The sequence below is a fragment of the Archocentrus centrarchus genome, chromosome 19 (genome assembly GCF_007364275.1).
Source record: "Archocentrus centrarchus isolate MPI-CPG fArcCen1 chromosome 19, fArcCen1, whole genome shotgun sequence".
NCBI lineage: Eukaryota > Metazoa > Chordata > Actinopteri > Cichliformes > Cichlidae > Archocentrus > Archocentrus centrarchus.
The window spans coordinates 21,431,520-21,450,610 of NC_044364.1; the positions used below are offsets into that span (position 1 = coordinate 21,431,520).

Sequence of the window (19,091 nt, forward strand, 5' to 3'; positions counted from 1 at the left end):
ATCCCCCATCTTATCTTAAAGACCTCATAGTCCCATATCACCCCAACAGAGCACTTCGCTCTCAGACTGCTGGCTTACTTGTGGTTCCTAGGATACTTAAGAGCAGAATGGGAGGCAGAGCCTTCAGCTTTCAGGCCCCTCTTCTGTGGAACCAGCTTCCAGCTTGGATTCGGGAGACAGACACCCTCTCTATTTTTAAGATTAGGCTTAAAACTTTCCTTTTTGATAAAGCTTATAGTTAGGGCTGGATCAGTTGACCTTACACTGCAATAGGCCTAGGCTGCTGAGTGTTTCTTCTTAATTCACCTCTTTTCACTCTGTTTACACACCACTCTGCAGTTAATCATTATTCATTATTAATCTCTGTCTCTCTTCCACAGTTTGTCTTATGTCCTGTCTCTCACCCCCAACCAGTCGCGGCAGAGGATTGCCCCTTCCAGAGCCTGGAGTTTCTTTCTGTTAAAAGGGACTTTTTTTTTCTTCCTACTGTCACCAATTGTTTACTCTTAGGGCAGGAGTGTCAAATCACAGAACGGGCCAAAATTGAAAACACAGTCTAAGTCGTGGTGCAAACAGGATTAACCTTTATTGAACAGTCTAAAACTGAAAATATTTTAATCAGCAATATGAATTTTAATGGCCATAATACATCAACTTTTTCCTCAACATATTAAATAAAATATATTTTTCTTCAAAAATAACATCCGGGAAAATGAGAATATTTCAAGCTGATGAAAATTTCTTTTTTGATGTAATATCAGAAAAAGTCCAGAAAGAAAAAACAAGAAGATATTTAGTTTTCTCTCTTATTCCATTTCTTTCTTACTTTCCATGAAGTACCTGTGTGACAAAACACGTCAGAGGTTTACCTCCAATATCAATAAGCTGGTCCTCTGCTTCCCACCTGTTTTCAAAGTCCACTTTCTTTTGGCCATTTTTGGGGGTCAGGCTATGGAATAAGATAACTGTCAAAAAGATGTGTGCATAATTCTAACATTCATATTTGTATTTGAGAAATTGAGTGTATTAGGAGTTTTTCTGTGAGTATGAATCTAAAAGCTGTGAGTGCAAAGTCTTGTGAATCCAACTCTAATTTCTTCGACTACGAACTCTTCCCTTCTGTGTGGACACGAATTCACGTTTGTGGGTACGAGTGTTGAAATGACGTAACAGGGTGTAGTAATCGATCCAAACACAGCACGCTCCAAATGAGCTACCATCACAGGAAAGCTCAATAACATGTGTATCCAGTATATATATACATATATATATATAAAGAAAAAATTTAAATCTATTTAGAGTAATATCCAGCCATCTTTGAATTTGGAGCAAATTATCTCACAGGCCAAATATAATTATCTTGCAGGCTAGATCTGGCTGTCTGGCCTTGAGTTTGACACACATGTCTTAGGGTGGTTGTCTGATTGTTGGGTTTTCTCTGTATTACTGTAGGGTCTTTTACCTTACAATATAAAGTACCTTGAAGCAATTGTTGTCTGCAGCACTATATAAATTAATATGAATTGAACTGAATATTCACACTCACAGGTGTGAGTGTACCTTGCCTCTCACCCTATGTCAGCTGGGATAGGCTCCAGCTTCCCCAGGATAAGCAGAAGAGAATGGATGGATGGATGAATGGATGGATGGATGGATCGAAACCCAACTTCACAAAAGCAACATGTACTTGCACACGTGCATCTCCTTGTGGTTGTTTTCCATCTATTTTGTTCATTTCTGCCCCTTAATGATCATTTTATCTTCAAACATAAAACATTAACAAGTCATACAAACAACAACTTTAGCTGAGGATTCAGAGGACCCTGGAACCCTGTTCAATGCTTTTTGTCTCCACATATTAAAGCACTGTTTACCTCACATAAGACTGGAACCTGTAAGAGTGGGCCAGGGCACCCCACTGCCCCAGCTGCAGGTCTATATCATGCTGCAGCTGCTTGCTGAGATCGTCCAGTTCCAAGTCTTCTTTCCTTATGTCCCAAGTATAGCGACTCTGGAGCTGCTGCAACTTGCAGTGCAGATCCTCTCCTGGCTCACTGTACCAGACAAAACATACTCTCAGTATATTACTGTTCACAAACATGATTAATTCAGCCATTTATTTTGGGCATTTTATGATTTTATTGTTGCAAAACTAAAGAAACTGAAGAATCAAATGTGGAACGCATGGAAACAGAATATTGAGAATGTGTTCATCTCATTTATTTTATTTATTTACTTTTTTACTTTTCGGCATGTTTAAAGTTTATTCAGAAAAGTCTGATAGACAGTGCAATTCAGTACAGCAAAAAACATGATTTATTGTACATCAATTCAAATTGAGAGATACTTGTTTTCAATATTTGTACCATTCCTAGTAGAGATGATCATAATCAGTATCTTTGATTTGCTTTAAGAACAAATTTATGTTGCTGAGGGCAACTTATACTGAAGGGATGTGACAAACAGTTTCTGTTAGGAAAATGTAAGGTATGAGTTTTAATAGTCATGTTTATTCAAATTACTTTTATGAATCACTTATGAACAGAGAGATTCCTACATGAGGAGGAAGAAAACTTTGTATGTATCTAAACCTTATGTGTGAAGACAAACGTTAACAACAGTCCTAATGTCACTCTCTGACCTTTATTTGAGTTTCTTATTTGTGTAAGTTGTTATTGAGAACTGAGGCAGAATGTTGTGGGGTAAACTGTGCCACCCTGTGGTGGCTTGGGGGTATTTGGAAAAGACGTACCTAAGAAAGTACAGCCCCGTTGTTGTATGGGTTTTTGCCGTGTTGCAGCGTTCATTAAAACAGCTATGCCAATGCTCACTTTCTGGTTCTCTGTGCTTAGCATTACGCACACAACACAGAACCTTACAGACATCAAAGTCTTTCACTTACTTCCTCTTACGTCTACACTCTTTCTGCTTACCATGTGCTTTTTATTCAGATTTAATATTTGCAACAGCCATATCCTGCTGTCTGCTTCTGAAGTAACTCTAAAGCTACTTTTGGCTGCTCTCCTGCCACAAGGGATTGCCACAGTGGGTAGTTATGCATTTATCATATTCAGACTTTTATGTTGGGTACCGTTCGTAATGCAACCCCAATTCTGAAACCATCAATCTAAAAATGTCCTATAAACCGCAATCTACTATCATCATCTGTTCAGTGTACACCACTGAAAGATCTGCAAACGATTTATCCAGACATCATGCCTTTGGAGATTTTCCTTTTATCTTTGATGTGGGCTTTATAGATGACTGGGAAATTTTCTATGGAAAACCTGGTCTTATTAGGAGAGACGGCATCCATTCCCACTTTGGATGGAGCAGCTTTCATTTCTAGAAATCTGGCTGAAGCTGAAGCCCAGAACAGAACAGACAAAATAAAGCAAAACAAAACACACAGGGTCAAAAGGACCCCAGACCATGACAAATATAGCACCAAAGAGTAAAACATTTAAACATGGATTATTAAACAAAAGGTTTCTTTATTCTAGGTCTCTTTATTAAATGATTTAATAATTGATCAGAATATTGATTTAGTCAGATATTATTAGGAGTAAAAGTCAGTACACAGACCATCTGGAAATTAACAGTTTCAAGAAAAGAAAGCCATCACAGCCCTGAGTTAGGATCAAAACATCACCACACTACCAGCCGACAAAGGGAGGTGCACCGTTGTTCTGAATTCAACTGATTACCACACCAAAATTACTCAGTGACAAAAAATAATTATGAGGTCTTAAGACAAGACCCCACAAGCAACTACATGAAAAAAATCATCTGTTGCCTTCAACAACTCAAGAAGGAAAAAGCCACTGACCACCCCACTTATTACCATCTGTACCCTGGAGAAACTGCTCCATGCATTTATGGACTCTTGAAGATCAACACAGAAGGAGTTCCGCTCAGACCCATTATCAGCAGTATAAACTCGGCCACCTACAACATTTCCAAGCACCTCGCCACCATCCATCACAATGAAAACTCCACAGATTTTACCAACAAGGTAAATCTTGTACTGAATCCAGATGAAACCATGGTGTCCTTTGATGTGGTTTCACTTTTCACTTGCATACCCACAACTGAGGCAGTGGAGACTGTCAGAAAACAACTACAGGAAGACGACTCCTTACAACACAGAACCAGATTTACCCCAGATCAGATCAGCACACTTTGAGACCTCTGCCTTACCGCAACATATTTCAAATACAATGATGGATTCTACAGACAGAAACATGAATGTGTCATGGGCTCCCCAGTGTCACCCATTGTAGCCAACCTTTACATGGAGGAAGTGGAAAGTAAAGCTCTTGGTTCTTTCAAAGTGATGGCACCTAGCCACTGGTACAGATATGTGGATGACATCTGGGTCAAAATCAAAACCCAAGAAGTAGAAGCCTTCACTTGCCACATCAACTCAGTGCATAAAGGGAGGACACCAGGGATAACAGATTAGCGTTCCTGGACTATGTGGTGCTTATTGAGGAAGATGGAAGCCTCAACATTGAAGTTTATTGGAAGCCCACACACACGGACCGGTCCCTACTCTTGACTCCCACCACCCACTGGAACACACACTTGGGGTGATTAGGACCCTACAACACTGGGCAGAAAGTTTTCCCTCTAAGGCAGAAGGGAAACAAAAGGAACACACACACATGTAAAGAAAGCCCTCAAAACATATGGTTATCCCAACTGGGCTTTCATCAAATCAGCCAAGATGCACAGGAAAAAAGGTCAAACACTAACTAGGGAGAATAAGAGTGACACGCAGAACAACATTGTCATCCCTTATGTGGCAGACTTGTCAGAAAAACTCAGAAGAATTTTCTCCAAGCATGACATCCCAGTATACTTCAAACAAAGTCACACTCTAAGGCAAAAACTGGTTCATCCCAATGACAAAACTCCCAAACACAAGATAAGCACCACGGTGTATGCTGTCCAGTGCGTGAAGAGTGCAGGACAAGACTCAGCTGTACATCTGCATCTGAAGGAGAAAGGGCATCTTTTGAGGATACCAATGTTCACGTTTTGGACCAGGAAGACAGATGGTTTGAAAGAGGAGTAAAAGCAGCATCTATATCCACTGTGAACAACCATCATTGAATAGAGGAGGTGGAATATGTCACCCAACTTTCCCCCGTTCACAATGCTGTCCTGAGCTCCACCCCCGGGTGTCTCAACCCTCATTCACACCTTTGTTCCAGTGACCTCAATAGGTCACTTGATACAATGAAGCAAAGTCCCAAATTGGTTTTACCTGAAACAACTGATTGTAATGACTCACACCTCCTTTCACACCTTGGCGCATGTGATTATGCACATGAACAATAGAAGGTCACAACCACCTCCAGGGGTCTACGCCCACTGGGGTTTAAATACCTGGGTCTCTCCACCTTTTGCTTTGAGAACTGAAGAAGCCTTTCGGATAAGTGGTAAAACATGTTCAAGAAACAAAAAGAACTTCCGTCGCCCTTTTTTGAAGCTCCAGAGATTTCTTATAGCGTTTACATTTACTTTAGTGGATTACAGAGAAGTGGAAAATACATTTTTTACAGTAGAAGTCTTTCTGAAAGTGCTGTAACTAAGTTTAAGTTTTTTTCTGGAAGGACACTTAAGGTCTGTGCCAGCCAGCTAGCAGAGGTTTTTACAAACATATTTAACCTATCGCTAAAACAAGCTGCTGTCCCGACGTGCTTTAAAACCTCCACAGTTATACCAGTACCCAAAAAATCTACAGTGAAATGCCTTAATGACTACCGACCAGTAGCACTAACACCGGTAGTCATGAAGTGCTTTGAGAGACTGGTTCTTTCGTACATCAGAGACATCATACCCCCAGATCTGGACCAACATCAGTTTGCATACAGAACAAACAGATCCACTGAGGATGCTGTCTCAACGGCACTTCACACCACACTGTCACATCTGGAACAATCTAACACATATATGAGGATGTTATTTGTGGACTTTATCTCAGCTTTTAACACTGTAATTCCTCACAAACTGGTCAGAAAATTGGGGTGCTTGGGTCTGGAGAGTTCCATCTGCTCCTGGGTTTTGGACTTTCTGACAGACAGACCACAACGTGTCAGGATAGGACATCACACCTCCTCCACTCTGATCCTGAACACCGGTACCCCCCAGGGCTGCGTGCTGAGCCCCATGCTCTTCACCTTGTTCACGCACGACTGCACCCCAATCCACACCACCAACACAATAATTAAATTTGCTGACGATACCACCCTTGTTGGCCTAATTACAGATGGTGATGAATGTGCCTACAGGGACGAGGTGAAATGTCTGGGCGAATGATGCAAAGTCAATGACCTAGTACTGAACACCTCCAAGACAAAAGAGATCATTGTGGATTCAGGAGAACAAAGAGGTCAGAACATCACCCCCTTCACATCTCCGGAGAACTAGTGGAACGTGTGGAGAGTGTGAAATTCCTTGGGGTCCACATATCCAACAATCTAAAATGGACACAGAACACCTCGTACCTGATCATGAGAGCACATCAAAGACTGTATTTTCTGAGGAAGTTAAAACAAGCTCAGCTTCCTCAAAAACTCCTGGTGAACTTTTACCGCAGCACCATCGAGAGCGTCCTCACCAACTGCATGACTGTGTGGTACTCCAGCTGCACAGCCTCAGAGAGGAAGGACCTACGTAGGGTGGTCAGAGCGGCGGAACGTATCATCGGGACTGAACTCCCCAACTGGACAGTGTATATACCAGCCATCTACAGAACAAGGCTGACAGCATCAGGAAGGATGCAACACACCCTGGGAACTATCTGTTTTTACTGTTACCATCTGGGAGGCACTATAGAGCTATTCGTGCTCACACAAACAGACTGAGAAACAGCTTCTTCCCTAGAGCTGTGGCCTCCATCACCCCTCTCAACACCTAATAGACTGTAAACTTGAACATTGCGTATTTGCACATCTTCATACAACCATTTTACCCATAATTTATTTTATTATTTATCTTGCAATCCATACTTTTAAAATTGTACTGGTTTTATTGTGTAAATATCCATATGCTTATGTACATATGTTTGCTTCTTCTTAAATATCCATATGCTTATGTAAATAATTTGCTTATTTTTATTTTTCTATCTTTTGGAAAGTGTCAAACTAAATTTCGTTGTTTGCAAGTATAATGACAATAAAGGTTCTTCTTGTTCTTCTTAACTTAGTTACAGCACTTTCCTCCATTATTATTCTCTTCAATGCCATGTGCCAAAATAGTGCAGTTAACTCTACACCCACAGTGATACACTTCCAAAACAAAACAAAACAAAGAAAAAAGAGTAGTTGTTAAACAGCTGATCATCTGCAGAGGAACGGTTTATTTGAAGAGTTTCAGTCAGGTTTCAGAATTCATCACAGTACAGAAACAGCATTAGTGAAGGTTACAAATGATCTTCTTACAGCCTCTGACAGTGGACTCATCTCTGTTATTGTCCTGTTGGACCTCAGTGCAGCTTTTGATACTGTTGACCATAACATTTCATTACAGAGATTAGAGCTTGCTATAGGTATTAAAGTTAATGCACTGCAGTGGTTTGAATCATATTTATCTCATAGACTCCAATTTGTTCATGTAAATGGGGAGTCTTCTTCACACACTAAGGTTAATTATGGAGTTCCACGGGGTTCTGTGCTAGGACCAATTTTATTAACATTATACATGCTTCCCTTAGGCAGTATTATTAGAAAGCATTGCATCAGTTTTCATTGTTATGCAGATGATACTCAGCTTTATCTATCAATGAAGCCAGATGACACACATCAATTAGTTAAACTGCAGGAATGTCTTAAAGACATTAAGGCCTGGATGACCTCTAATTTCCTGCTTCTAAATTCAAATAAAACTGAAATTCTTGTTCTCAGCCCCACAAATCTTAGAAACATGGTGTCTAACCAGATACTTACTCTGGATGGCATTACTTTGGCCTCCAGTAACACTGTGAGAAATCTTGGAGTCATTTTTGACCAGGATATGTCCTTCAATGCACATATTAAACAAATATGTAGGACCGCTTTTTTGCATTTGCGCAATATTTCTAAAATTAGAAACATCCTTTCTCAGAGTGATGCTGAAAAGCTAATTCATGCATTTATTACTTCTAGGCTGGATTATTGTAATTCATTATTATCAGGCTGTCCTAAAAGCTTTCTGAAAAGCCTTCAGCTGATCCAAAATGCTGCAGCTAGAGTACTGACAGGGACTAGAAAGAGAGAGCAGATTTCTCCCATATTGGCTTCTCTTCATTGGCTCCCTGTTAAATCTAGAATAGAATTTAAAATACTTCTCCTCACATACAAGGTCTTGAATAATCAGGCCCCATCTTATCTCAAAGACCTCATAGTCCCATATCACCCCAATAGAGCACTTCACTCTCAGACTGCTGGCTTACTTGTGGTTTCTCGGATACTTAAGAGTAGAATGGGAGGCAGAGCCTTCAGCTTTCAGGCGCCTCTTCTGTGGAACCAGCTTCCAGCTTGGATTCGGGAGACAGACACCCTCTCTATTGTTAAGATTAGGCTTAAAACTTTCCTTTTTGATCAAGCCTATAGTTAGGGCTGGATCAGGTGACCCTGAACCATCCCTTAGTTATGCTGCTATAGGCCTAGGCTGCTGGGGGTTTCCCACAATAGAGTGTTTCTTTTCATTCACCTTATTTACTTTGTTTATACTCCACTCTGCATTTAATCATTAATTGATATTAATCTCTGGCTCTCTTCCACAGCATGTCTTTCTCTCCCCTCAGCCCAACCAGTCAGAGCAGATGACTGCTCCTCCCTGAGCCTGGTTCTGCTGGAGGTTTCTTCCTGTTAAAAGGGAGTTTTTCCTTTCCACTGTCGCCAAGTGCTGCTCATAGGGGGTCGTTTTTGACTGTTGGGTTTTCTCTGTATTATTGTAGGGTCTTTACCCACAATACAAAGCGCCTTGAGGCGACTGTTTGTTGTGATTTGGCACTGTATAAATAAAATTGAATTGAATTGAACTGAATTGAAAGTCATGGGTCAGAAAAAGATGAGAGAAAAAAAAGATGTCATTAAAGTGGTGGGTAAGCTCATTCTGAAAGAAGCCAATTGAGTCTAATATAGACTCAGTTGAGTCATAGTTTAAATGGTGTGTTGAGGCTGTCATTTTCAGCATTTGTATGGATGTTAAAATCACCCACTATAATTATTTTTTTCTGAACTGAGCACTAAATCAGATAAAATGTCTGAGAAATCAGACAGAAGCTCTGAGTAAGGACCAGGTGAACCATAGATAACAAATAAAACCGGTTTTTGAATTTTCCAATCAGGGTGGACAAGGCTCAGAGTCAGGCTTTCAAATGAATTAAAACTCCGTCTGGGTCTTTGATTAAACAGTAAGCTAAAATGGAAGATTGCTGCTAATTCTCCTCTCAGCCATGCTTTGAGGATTTTGACAGTTGGTATCCTGATATCAAAATTTCCTGATTTCTGAGCCAAGCAAGCTGAAACAGTCTGAGCATACCCGGGCATGCCCGCCACACCCGCACCAATCACAGAGACCTGAGAACTTCTCTCATTTAATGATACCTGCACAACCTGTTTGTCATTTAAATTCATTATCCGTTTGTTTTGCAGGATGTTTCACAATATGAAAACCATAACTTCAAATCATATACAGAGACAAGATCTGATTTCAAAATGTAAGCTTTAATTCAATTCAGTTCAATTTTATTTACATAGCACCAAAATCACAAAAAACAGAAACATGGCATTTACCTGCAACACGATCCTCCCTTTATTCTTGCTCCATTTCTGTAGCGCTAGTTAGATGCTGAAGTACTGCGACCACAAACTACTGTAACCCGTGAGTACAGCACTATAACTTACACAGAAATTATATTATATGCCTATTTGTATGTGATAAGCCCTGGAGATGGATACGCCAGTACGATTGTCCCTTAAATGTAATCTTCCTCCATTTAGTCAGTACAGATATTTGCACTGTAAAAATTATTAGGCTGGTTTAACTTAAAAACTTAAGTTCAATTGCTGCCTTAAAAACATAAGTGAACTCAACTAAAGAAGCAGCTTTCTTTCAACTTTTAAAGGTAAGTTGTAAAAGCTGCCCAACTGATGATAATTTATTGGGGCAACTTGAAACCATGAGTTAATATGACTCATTATAGAACATTATCCATTCCAAAAAATTGATCACCTTTGTTAAGGTAACTCATAACTCACATAATTAAGTTATATCATTTGTATTATTAATGACTACTTGTTGTTTGAACTTGATACCCTGAGTTAGAACAGCTCACAAAGTTACATTATAAATTCAAGAAAACTAGCTTTTGCTTGTCAAAGTAAAATATATTTATATATCCTTTCAACTTATATTTTAAAATTTAACTAACTATATTTATATCACTTGCCTTTTCGAGTAAAGTTAACTCATGTTTTTAAGGCAGCAATTGAACTTAAAATTGCACTTTAAGCTAACACACATTTTCAAATGTAATCCCCTTTCTCCACTCATAACAGCAAGTTCACCAGTTTCCTAAAAAAATACACTTACAACTCATATGTTCAAAAACATTTATTTTCCAAACTTTTTCTCATCAAATACAGTTTTCACAGATTTGACGAGCCTTAAAGCGAGTGTAAATCAGAACATTTATCTCCAAGACAACATATGTGAAAGTTAGACTATATTAAATGAGAACATTCTAACCACACGATCTAAATCCAATATATTCACAAAACACATTTAACAGAAGTTTGCTTAAAGTGCTGTAAACATTAACATTAAACAATTGCAGCGCAAACTCAATAAAATCAGCATCATCACACAAACAGTCCAATATAATAAAGTGCTACAAGATCAATGTCTTAGCAATCTCACAATGACAGTGATGAGAGGGATGTTTTTTTTGTAAAGAACATCATTTCAGCACAATACTGAAAGTTTTTGTTTATAGAAAAAGAACTGAACAAATTTTTACAAGAGCACCTTCTAGAAGTGACAATGAAACTTAAAACATAAATGTTACAGTTTGTACCTCAGGATTCTGTTTCTCAATCCATGTACTCGAGCCAAAGCCTGCTCTGGTCTGATCTTCATCACCACTCTCTGAAGAAAGTCAAAGGAATACTTCATGTCATCTGGGTACTTGGGATTGACACAGTAGATGACACCCATAAGCATGGCAAAGCTCTGGGCCACATCTTTCATGTTGTGAAGCACAATGGTCTCCTCCACCACAACTGCCACATCGAAGGTCTCGTGTGGAATGGGATCCTGTTCACCACCTTCACAGGCTATCAGGAGGCCAAGCTGCATCCCCTTCATGGCATCAACCAAAGTGTCAACATGAGCCTTAAAAAGAAGAAATAATACATGACCATTTTTGTGTGTGTGAGCACAGAATGCCATTACTCAAAGTTATCTTTATATTACAAGTTGTTGGACGCTACTGTGTGGTTTAACAACCTGTAAGCCTTGACATTTTAAAGAATAGTTCAGTTTTTTGAAGTGGGGTCATATGATGCTCTTCTGTTCAGTGAATGTATAACCTGACAAACACACTCCCAGTTTGCAGAATCATAGAGCATAAACGGCCCAGAAACAAAGCAATAAAAACTGGTGTGAATGAGGCCAACAACAAAAGATGTATTAAACATGTAAAAGAAGCTCCACCTGAAAACAAGCTGTTTAAGTGTTCACCATATTTAAAGTTTTTTTCAGTGCTTTACTTTATTGTCAGGCAGCCCTTGTTTTTGACAGGAACCTTTTCATCTACAGAGCTTCTGCTCTCTTGTACATGAGCAAAGGTGTGCCTGCTGTGTATCATATTACACCAAAGATTACCAAGGTGAAGCACTGAAAATATCCTAAATATGTAGGACACATTAACCAATGCTGACTTTTTTTAAGTAGGACTTCTCTTACATGGTTAAATTGTCCTCTGTTATTGGTCCCATCCTTAACAGTTTTTCACTCAGTTTCTGTACTAGCACTGTGCTCCATTACAACTCCCCACTCCTGCTTGCCCCCAACCATACATAGCCATCCATCCATCCATTTTCTTCCGCTTATCCGGGGCCGGGTCGCGGGGGCAGAAGCCTAAGCAGAGAAGCCCAAGCTTCCCTCTCCCCAGCCACCTCCTCCAGCCCATCCGGAGGGACCCCAAGGCGTTCCCAGGCCAGCCGAGATACACAATCTCTCCAGCGTGTCCTGGGTCTACCACGGGGCCTCCTCCCGGTGGGACATGCCCGGAACACCTCACCCAGGAGGCGGCCAGGAGGCATCCTAATCAGATGCCCGAGCCACCTCAACTGGCTCCTTTCGATGTGGAGGAGCAGCGGCTCTACTCCGAGCCCCTCCCGGATGGCCGCACTCCTCACCTTATCTCTAAGGGAGAGGCCAGCCACCCTTCGAAGGAAACTCATTTCTGCCGCTTGTATTCGCGATCTTATTCTTTCGGTCACTACCCAAAGCTCGTGACCATAGGTGAGGGTAGGAACGTAGATCGACCGGTAAATCAGGAGCCTCGCTTTTACGCTAAGCTCCCTCTTCACCACGACGGACCGGTGCAGCGTCCGCATCACTGCAGAAGCAGCCCCGATCCGCCTGTCGATCTCCCGTTCCCTTCTCCCATCACTCGTGAACAAGACCCCGAGATACTTAAACTCCTCCACTTGAGGCAAGAACTCGTTCCTGAGCCGGAGATGGCACTCCACCCTTTTCCGGCTGAGGACCATGGCCTCAGACTTAGAGGTGCTGATTCTCATGCCAGCCGCTTCACACTCGGCTGCGAACCGTTCCACTGCGAGCTGGAGGCCCCCCCCTGATGAAGCCAACAGAACCGCATCATCTGCAAAAAGCAGAGATGTGACTCTGAGGCCACCAAGGAAGAAGCCTTCCGCCACCTGGCTACGCCTAGAAATTCTGTCCATAAAAATTATGAACAGAATCGGTGACAAAGGGCAGCCCTGACGGAGTCCAACACCCACAGGAAACAAATCCGACTTATTACCGGCTATACGGACCAAGCTCTCACTGTGGTTGTACAAGGACTGAATGGCCCGCAACAATGGGCCAGACACCCCATACTCCCGCAGAACCTCCCAAAGAACACCCCGAGGAACACGGTCGAATGCCTTCTCCAAGTCCACAAAGCACATGTAGACTGGTTGGGCAAACTCCCACGCACACTCGAATATCCTTGAGAGGATAAAGAGCTGGTCCAGCGTTCCACGACCAGGACGAAAACCGCATTGTTCCTCCTGAATCCGAGGTTCGACTAACGGACGGACCCTCCTTTCCAGCACCCTGGCATAGACCTTACCGGGGAGGCTGAGGAGTGTGATCCCCCGAAAGTTGGAGCACACCCTCCGGTCTCCCTTCTTAAAGATGGGGACCACCACCCCGGTCTGCCAATCCAATGGCACTGCCCCAGATCTCCACGCGATGTGCAGAGGCGTGTCAACCAAGACAGCCCTACAACATCCAGAGCCTTCAGGAACTCAGGGCGAATCTTGTCCACCCCAGGGGCTCTGCCACCAAGGAGTTGTTTAACTACCTCAGTGACCTCAACCCCAGTGATGGTCAAGTCATCCCCCTCATCCCCAGACTCTGCTTCCACTACAGAAGGCGTGTCAGTGGGATTCAGAAGGTCCTCGAAGTATTCCTTCCACCGTCCGACTATAGCCTCAGTTGAAGTCAGCAGCACCCCCCCCCGCACTATAAACAGTGTGAGTGAAGCACTGCTTTCCCCTCCGGAGTCGCCTGACGGTTTGCCAGAATCGCTTCGATGCCGTCCGAAAGTCTTTTTCCATAGCCTCACCGAACTCCTCCCACACCCGAGTTTTTGCTTTGGCCACTACCCGAGCTGCATTCCGCTTGGCCTGTCGATACCTGTCAGCTGCCTCCGGAGTCCCACAGGCTAACCAAGCCCGATAGGACTCTTTCTTCAGCTTGATGGCTCCCTTCACCTCCGGTGACCACCATCTGGTTCGGGGGTTACCACCACGACAGGCACCAACCACCTTGCAGCCACAGCTCTGAGCAGCCGCCTCAACAATGGAGGTGCGGAACATGGTCCATTCGGACTCAATGTCCTCAGCCTCCCTCGGAATGCTGTCGAAGTTCTGCCGGAGGTGGGAGTTGAAGATCTCCCGGACTGGGGCTTCTGCCAGGCGTTCCCAGCACACCCTCACAATACGTTTAGGTGTGCCAGGTCTGTCCAGCATCTTTCCCCGCCACCTGATCCAACTCACCACCAGGTGGTGATCAGTTGACAGCTCAGCTCCTCTCTTCACCCGAGTGTCCAGAACATACGGCCGCAGATCTGATGATACGATTACAAAATCGATCATCGACCTGCGACCTAGGGTGTCCTGGTGCCATGTGCACTTATGGACATCCTTGTGTTCGAACACGGTGTTTGTTATGGACAAACTGTGGTTTGCACAGGAGTCCAATAACAAAACACCATTCGGGTTCAGATCGGGCAGGCCGTTCCTCCCAATCACGCCCCTCCAGGTCTCACTGTCATTGCCCACGTGAGCGTTGAAGTCTCCCAGCAAGACTATGGAGTCACCAGATGGAGCACTCTCCAGCACCCCACCCAGCAACTCCAAAAAGGGTGGGTACCCTGAACTGTCATTCGGCGCATAAGCGCAAACAACAGTCAGGACCCGTTCCCCAGCCCGAAGGCGCAGGGAAACTACCCTCTCGTCCACCGGTGAAAACTCCGACGTACAGGCAGCAAGCCGGGGGGATACAAGAATACCCACCCCAGCTCGCCGCCTCTCACCGAGGGCAACTCCAGACTGGAACAGAGTCCAGCCCTTCTCCAGGAGACTGGTTCCAGAGCCCAGGCCATGCGTTGAGGTGAGCCCAACTATGTCTAGCTGGTATCTCTCAACCTCACGCACTAGCTCAGGCTCCTTCATACATACATAGCCAAAAACCACAAAAAGGTTTTTAAAAATTTGAAGATACCAAAAAAAAGTAAAAGAGACAAAAATGTAAACATACAGTTGTTGAATTACAAAATTGTTGACTTACATCACACATCCTGATGACAGCTGATGGATCTTCCCCTGATATGTAGAGTGGCAAACCAAGCAGAGCAGCAGCCTGTCTCCTTTCATTTGTGTCCTTCAAGATATGAGACATGCAGTGAGATGAAAATATTTTAACAAACATAAATAGTGCCTAATTTTCCAGCCAGTTCAAGACAGTTCTACTTACATCTTTCACAAGGCAGTCCAAAATGCCTTTGAGAGACTTCTTTCCAGACTTGGTTGCTGCTTTGTCTGCCTCCAGCCATCAAGTTCGTCAAGAAAAGATTTGAGAAGGTCTGTAGTGATGATTCTCCTGAATTCTGCTCTAATCTGAAGTGATAAAACAGAAAATAAAACATTTCTCAATAGGACACAGTCCATACTGTCTTAACATATCATTAAATCTCTCGGTGGAATTAATGCAAAGTCGTGTCTCTCGTTGAACATAGCTGGCCATCGGGAAATGAGCTCTGTGATGTTTGGGTGATCTCTAATAATCTCTTTTCTGTGCTGGGAACACTTAGCAACCATCAGAGGTTCTAGCAGCTGGTCATCAGCGTCCCTCTTCAGCATTTCAACCTCCATCATCTTGTGCTTCTCCTCCTTTTTTTAAGGACGCTGTCCTTCAGATGGATCAGGACAACAACAACTGTTAGGGTTGAAAAAGGATGTGTGAGCATATTAACAGTATTCTTAAATGACTTTAGTTAGTAGTATAACCATATCGGTCTGGCTGACATAAGAGGTCATCTTCGCTGCTGTTATCAATGGGGTGGCTGCTTTCATGATTGTGATTGCCCAAATAAGGACACTTAATGCGCTCAAACAACAACATCAAATATGTTTTATTATGAAGACACAGAGTCCCCTTCTATATCTGAAAATTCAAGCCTAGAAAGATTTAAAAACAACCAACCGACCCCCGAAAAAAGGCTTGGGATCTATGCGAGTCACGTGAATGCCACTTCGTTAAAATAACAGTCAACTCGACTATAAAATGTTATCTTCACCTGTTCGCTTATGCGCTCCACTCTCGGGTTAAAGAAAAGGGACCCGGCTAATTGCTGGCACTATGACACAGAGCCTTTTTCCGGGCGCTAACTCATTTGCAAACAGCACCGGTACCATTCAAAACTTTAACCAAGCGCAACTATTGTGCTTCTGAGAGAGTGAATCCTATAAAACTCGTAGAGCCGCCTGTATTTCCTCATAATAAAAAGTTTTATAAGTGCACCGGAGTACAGTTTAGCTAGGCTCCCCTCCACTAACTGTACTCGGCATTAACAAGCCGTTGTTTCAATGTACTGTGTTTAAACATGTTACAAAGACGGAAAATAATTTTTTATAACATATTTACACATTTGATTGGATTTAAAAAATATCTGATAAGTGCAAGTTACCTTATTTCACTAGATCCTCATCCAGAAAAAATCCGCCAGCTCTCATCCAGATCTTGCTGACAAAAATAATCATCTGCGACTTCGGTTTTTACGTCCTCAATTTGCTCAAGTGGTGTTCATCTTCGCCTGTCAATAGGCAAATGCAACTGGGTGGAGCACCTGCTCAAACGTGACTAAAATATATCATAATTAGTCCCTTATCAGCAGAGGTGGGAAGTAACGAAGTACAAATACTGTACTTAAGTACATTTTTCAGGTATCTGTACTTTACTTGAGTATTTATTTTTCTGAGTACTTTTTACTTTTACTCCCTACATTTGTACACAAGTATCTGTACTTTCTACTTCTTACATTTTCAAACAGACTCGTTACTTTAGGTTTAACACGTCTGAGAAAAGTCTGCATTTCCGTCAAACATCAAACGATCTAAATGGAGGAATAATAACATAAAAGAGACAATCGTACTGGCGTATCCTCCATCACCGGACTTATCACGTACAAAGGGATTAAATACACAAACCCATATAATTAATGTCTCATTTATAGCGCTATAATCAGGAGTCACAGCGGGCCGGACCGAGTCCGTAAGTTGCGCTCGCGGGACATGAACAGCTTAGCTAGCGCTACTGAAGAGGAGCGAGCATGAAGGGAGTAACGTGTGGCAGGTAAATGCAACGTTTCTAAATGCTCAACAAATATCTGCAAACACACAAAGTGTGTGCAGTTTGTCACACAGGGTGTCTGCTAGCTAAAAGAAGAGCGGCTGAAATTCAGGGAGAGAAAAGAGAGAGAAGTTCAGTCAGAGATGGAGAAAGAGGACAGGAGAGGAAGAAGAGAGGTTAGATTTAAATGTAAGGACTGCAAAACAAGTATTCTGACTTTGTGTTATTCAACGATTGTATGAAAATACTGCAGTTTAGTACCTAATACCTTTTATATTATTACAATAATATACAATATAATGAGGTTCAGTTAGCTTACAGAAAAATAGCAGAAACGTTCTCCAATAAGCTACTTTTACTTTCTTACTTTGAGTACATTTCAGAGCCTGTACTTTTTTACTTTTACTTAAGTAAAGAAATTGAACCAGTACTTCAACTTTTACCAAAGTATTGTAGCGATTCTCTTAGTTAGAGAGCGTGTTGATGTTGTGGGATTTCGGACTGTTCGGGAGGTTCGTGAAGGCAGCATGGAGAGAGAGAAAAGACCGAGAGCTTGCCTGTGTGTGTGTTGCTGTTCCGCTGTTGTAGTTGTGGTTGGCGTGGCTGTGGCCTACAGCAGCCGTTTTTCTGTTAATAAAGACGACCTTTGTTGTGAATATCGCCGACTTTGGAAGTGTGTTTACAACGTTACAGTATTTTTTAACACAAGTACTTGTACTTCTACTTAAGTATAGAATGTCAGTACTTTTGCCACCTCTGCTTATCAGAGAAAAACCTAAATTTCTGGCACTATTTGTACCGCGCATTAATATCACCACCACGCCAGTGGTCCTCGTCATTTTTTAAGAGTTCCAGTTACCATTTTAAAACTGTGTGAAAGGGTGTAGGGTGTAAAAGTAAAAAAGAAAAGTAAATACTCAAGTAAAGTACAGATAGTGAAAGATCTACTTAACCCCTTAACTGGCAGCAAAAAAATCACCTGACAAAAACTACATAACGCCTTCTGGTTATTATTGGCTCTGAACAACCCATTTCATAGCCTATTAATCGGCTGCGTCAGGTCCGCGGGCCGAATGAAGTGCATTTATATGGCAGGCTAGACCCGCCCATTTTGACTGACACCTCATTCGGCCAATAATGTTAAGAAATGGGTTTCCCAGAGCCAATAATACTCAGAGGGCGTCACGTAGCTTTGTCAGGTGATTTGGTGCAGCCAGTTACATGATTGGCCGAATGACGTGTCAATAAAAATGGGAGGGTCTAGCCTGCCATATAAAAGGGACTACAAACGGCCCGTCACCGGGCCCTTGCCAGTTAAGGGGTTAATGCACAGTAACGAAGTATTTGTTCTTCGTTACTTCCCACCTCTGTACCTCACTGATTTATTTATTTGGACCACGACAGTTCTGTTTTCTGAGGAGTTTAATTTTCACTGTACTGTATTATTTATTATATGTAGTTACGAAGGAGTAGCCGCACTTAACAAATAAATCCTGAAATAAAGACAAAAACAAAAACACTCACCTCATTTTAATTATTCTGCGTTCAGAATCAGACAAGTTGGAGCAAAGCGTCCTGCACAGCTGTGTGTCGGGAAATGAGCTAAATTAGTGGTGCTTTCACTGTCGCCTCTGACAGCAAAACGTCAGGACGATTCAAAACAGGGAAGCAAACACCAACACAGCAGGATTTTCTTTCTGCTGTGAGTTGTGACGACACACACCAAACAGAAGCAACCATCATCTGCATTTAACCCAGTGTCGCTAGTCGCTGTACAAACGTAAATGCGGTGAATTTCTTTGTTCCCCCATGAATTTTTTTCCCAATGTTAAACATTTGTTCACGTGATTTTTCTCCCAGGCTGTTTGCTCCCCATCTGTTATGGTTCTCCACCGCACCAATGTGCCATGCACGAAAAAAGTGAACATGCACGAATGCACAAAGAG

The 19,091-nt window shown here is 42.3% G+C and overlaps 1 protein-coding gene and 1 long non-coding RNA gene across 2 annotated transcripts in view; both read right to left on the minus strand.

Moving 5' to 3' along the window:
* LOC115798430 (interferon-induced protein with tetratricopeptide repeats 5-like) overlaps nucleotides 1–18,742 on the minus strand; it is a 31,458-nt gene extending 12,716 nt beyond the window's left edge. Inside the window, exons 1-2 of the mRNA XM_030755282.1 lie at nucleotides 18,670–18,742; nucleotides 1,875–2,054 (exon numbers count right to left, since the gene is read on the minus strand). Coding sequence (XP_030611142.1) covers nucleotides 1,875–2,054; nucleotides 18,670–18,674 — 185 coding nt within the window. The 5' untranslated portion in view covers nucleotides 18,675–18,742. The remainder of the gene's footprint in view (nucleotides 1–1,874; nucleotides 2,055–18,669) is intronic.
* Nucleotides 10,623–16,457, minus strand: LOC115798431 (uncharacterized). The gene is made up of 3 exons (XR_004021482.1): nucleotides 15,271–16,457; nucleotides 15,085–15,177; nucleotides 10,623–11,388 (listed from the first exon to the last, which is right to left on the minus strand). It is a non-coding gene; the product is annotated as an uncharacterized LOC115798431 (long non-coding RNA).
* Nucleotides 18,743–19,091: the final 349 nt, after the last annotated feature.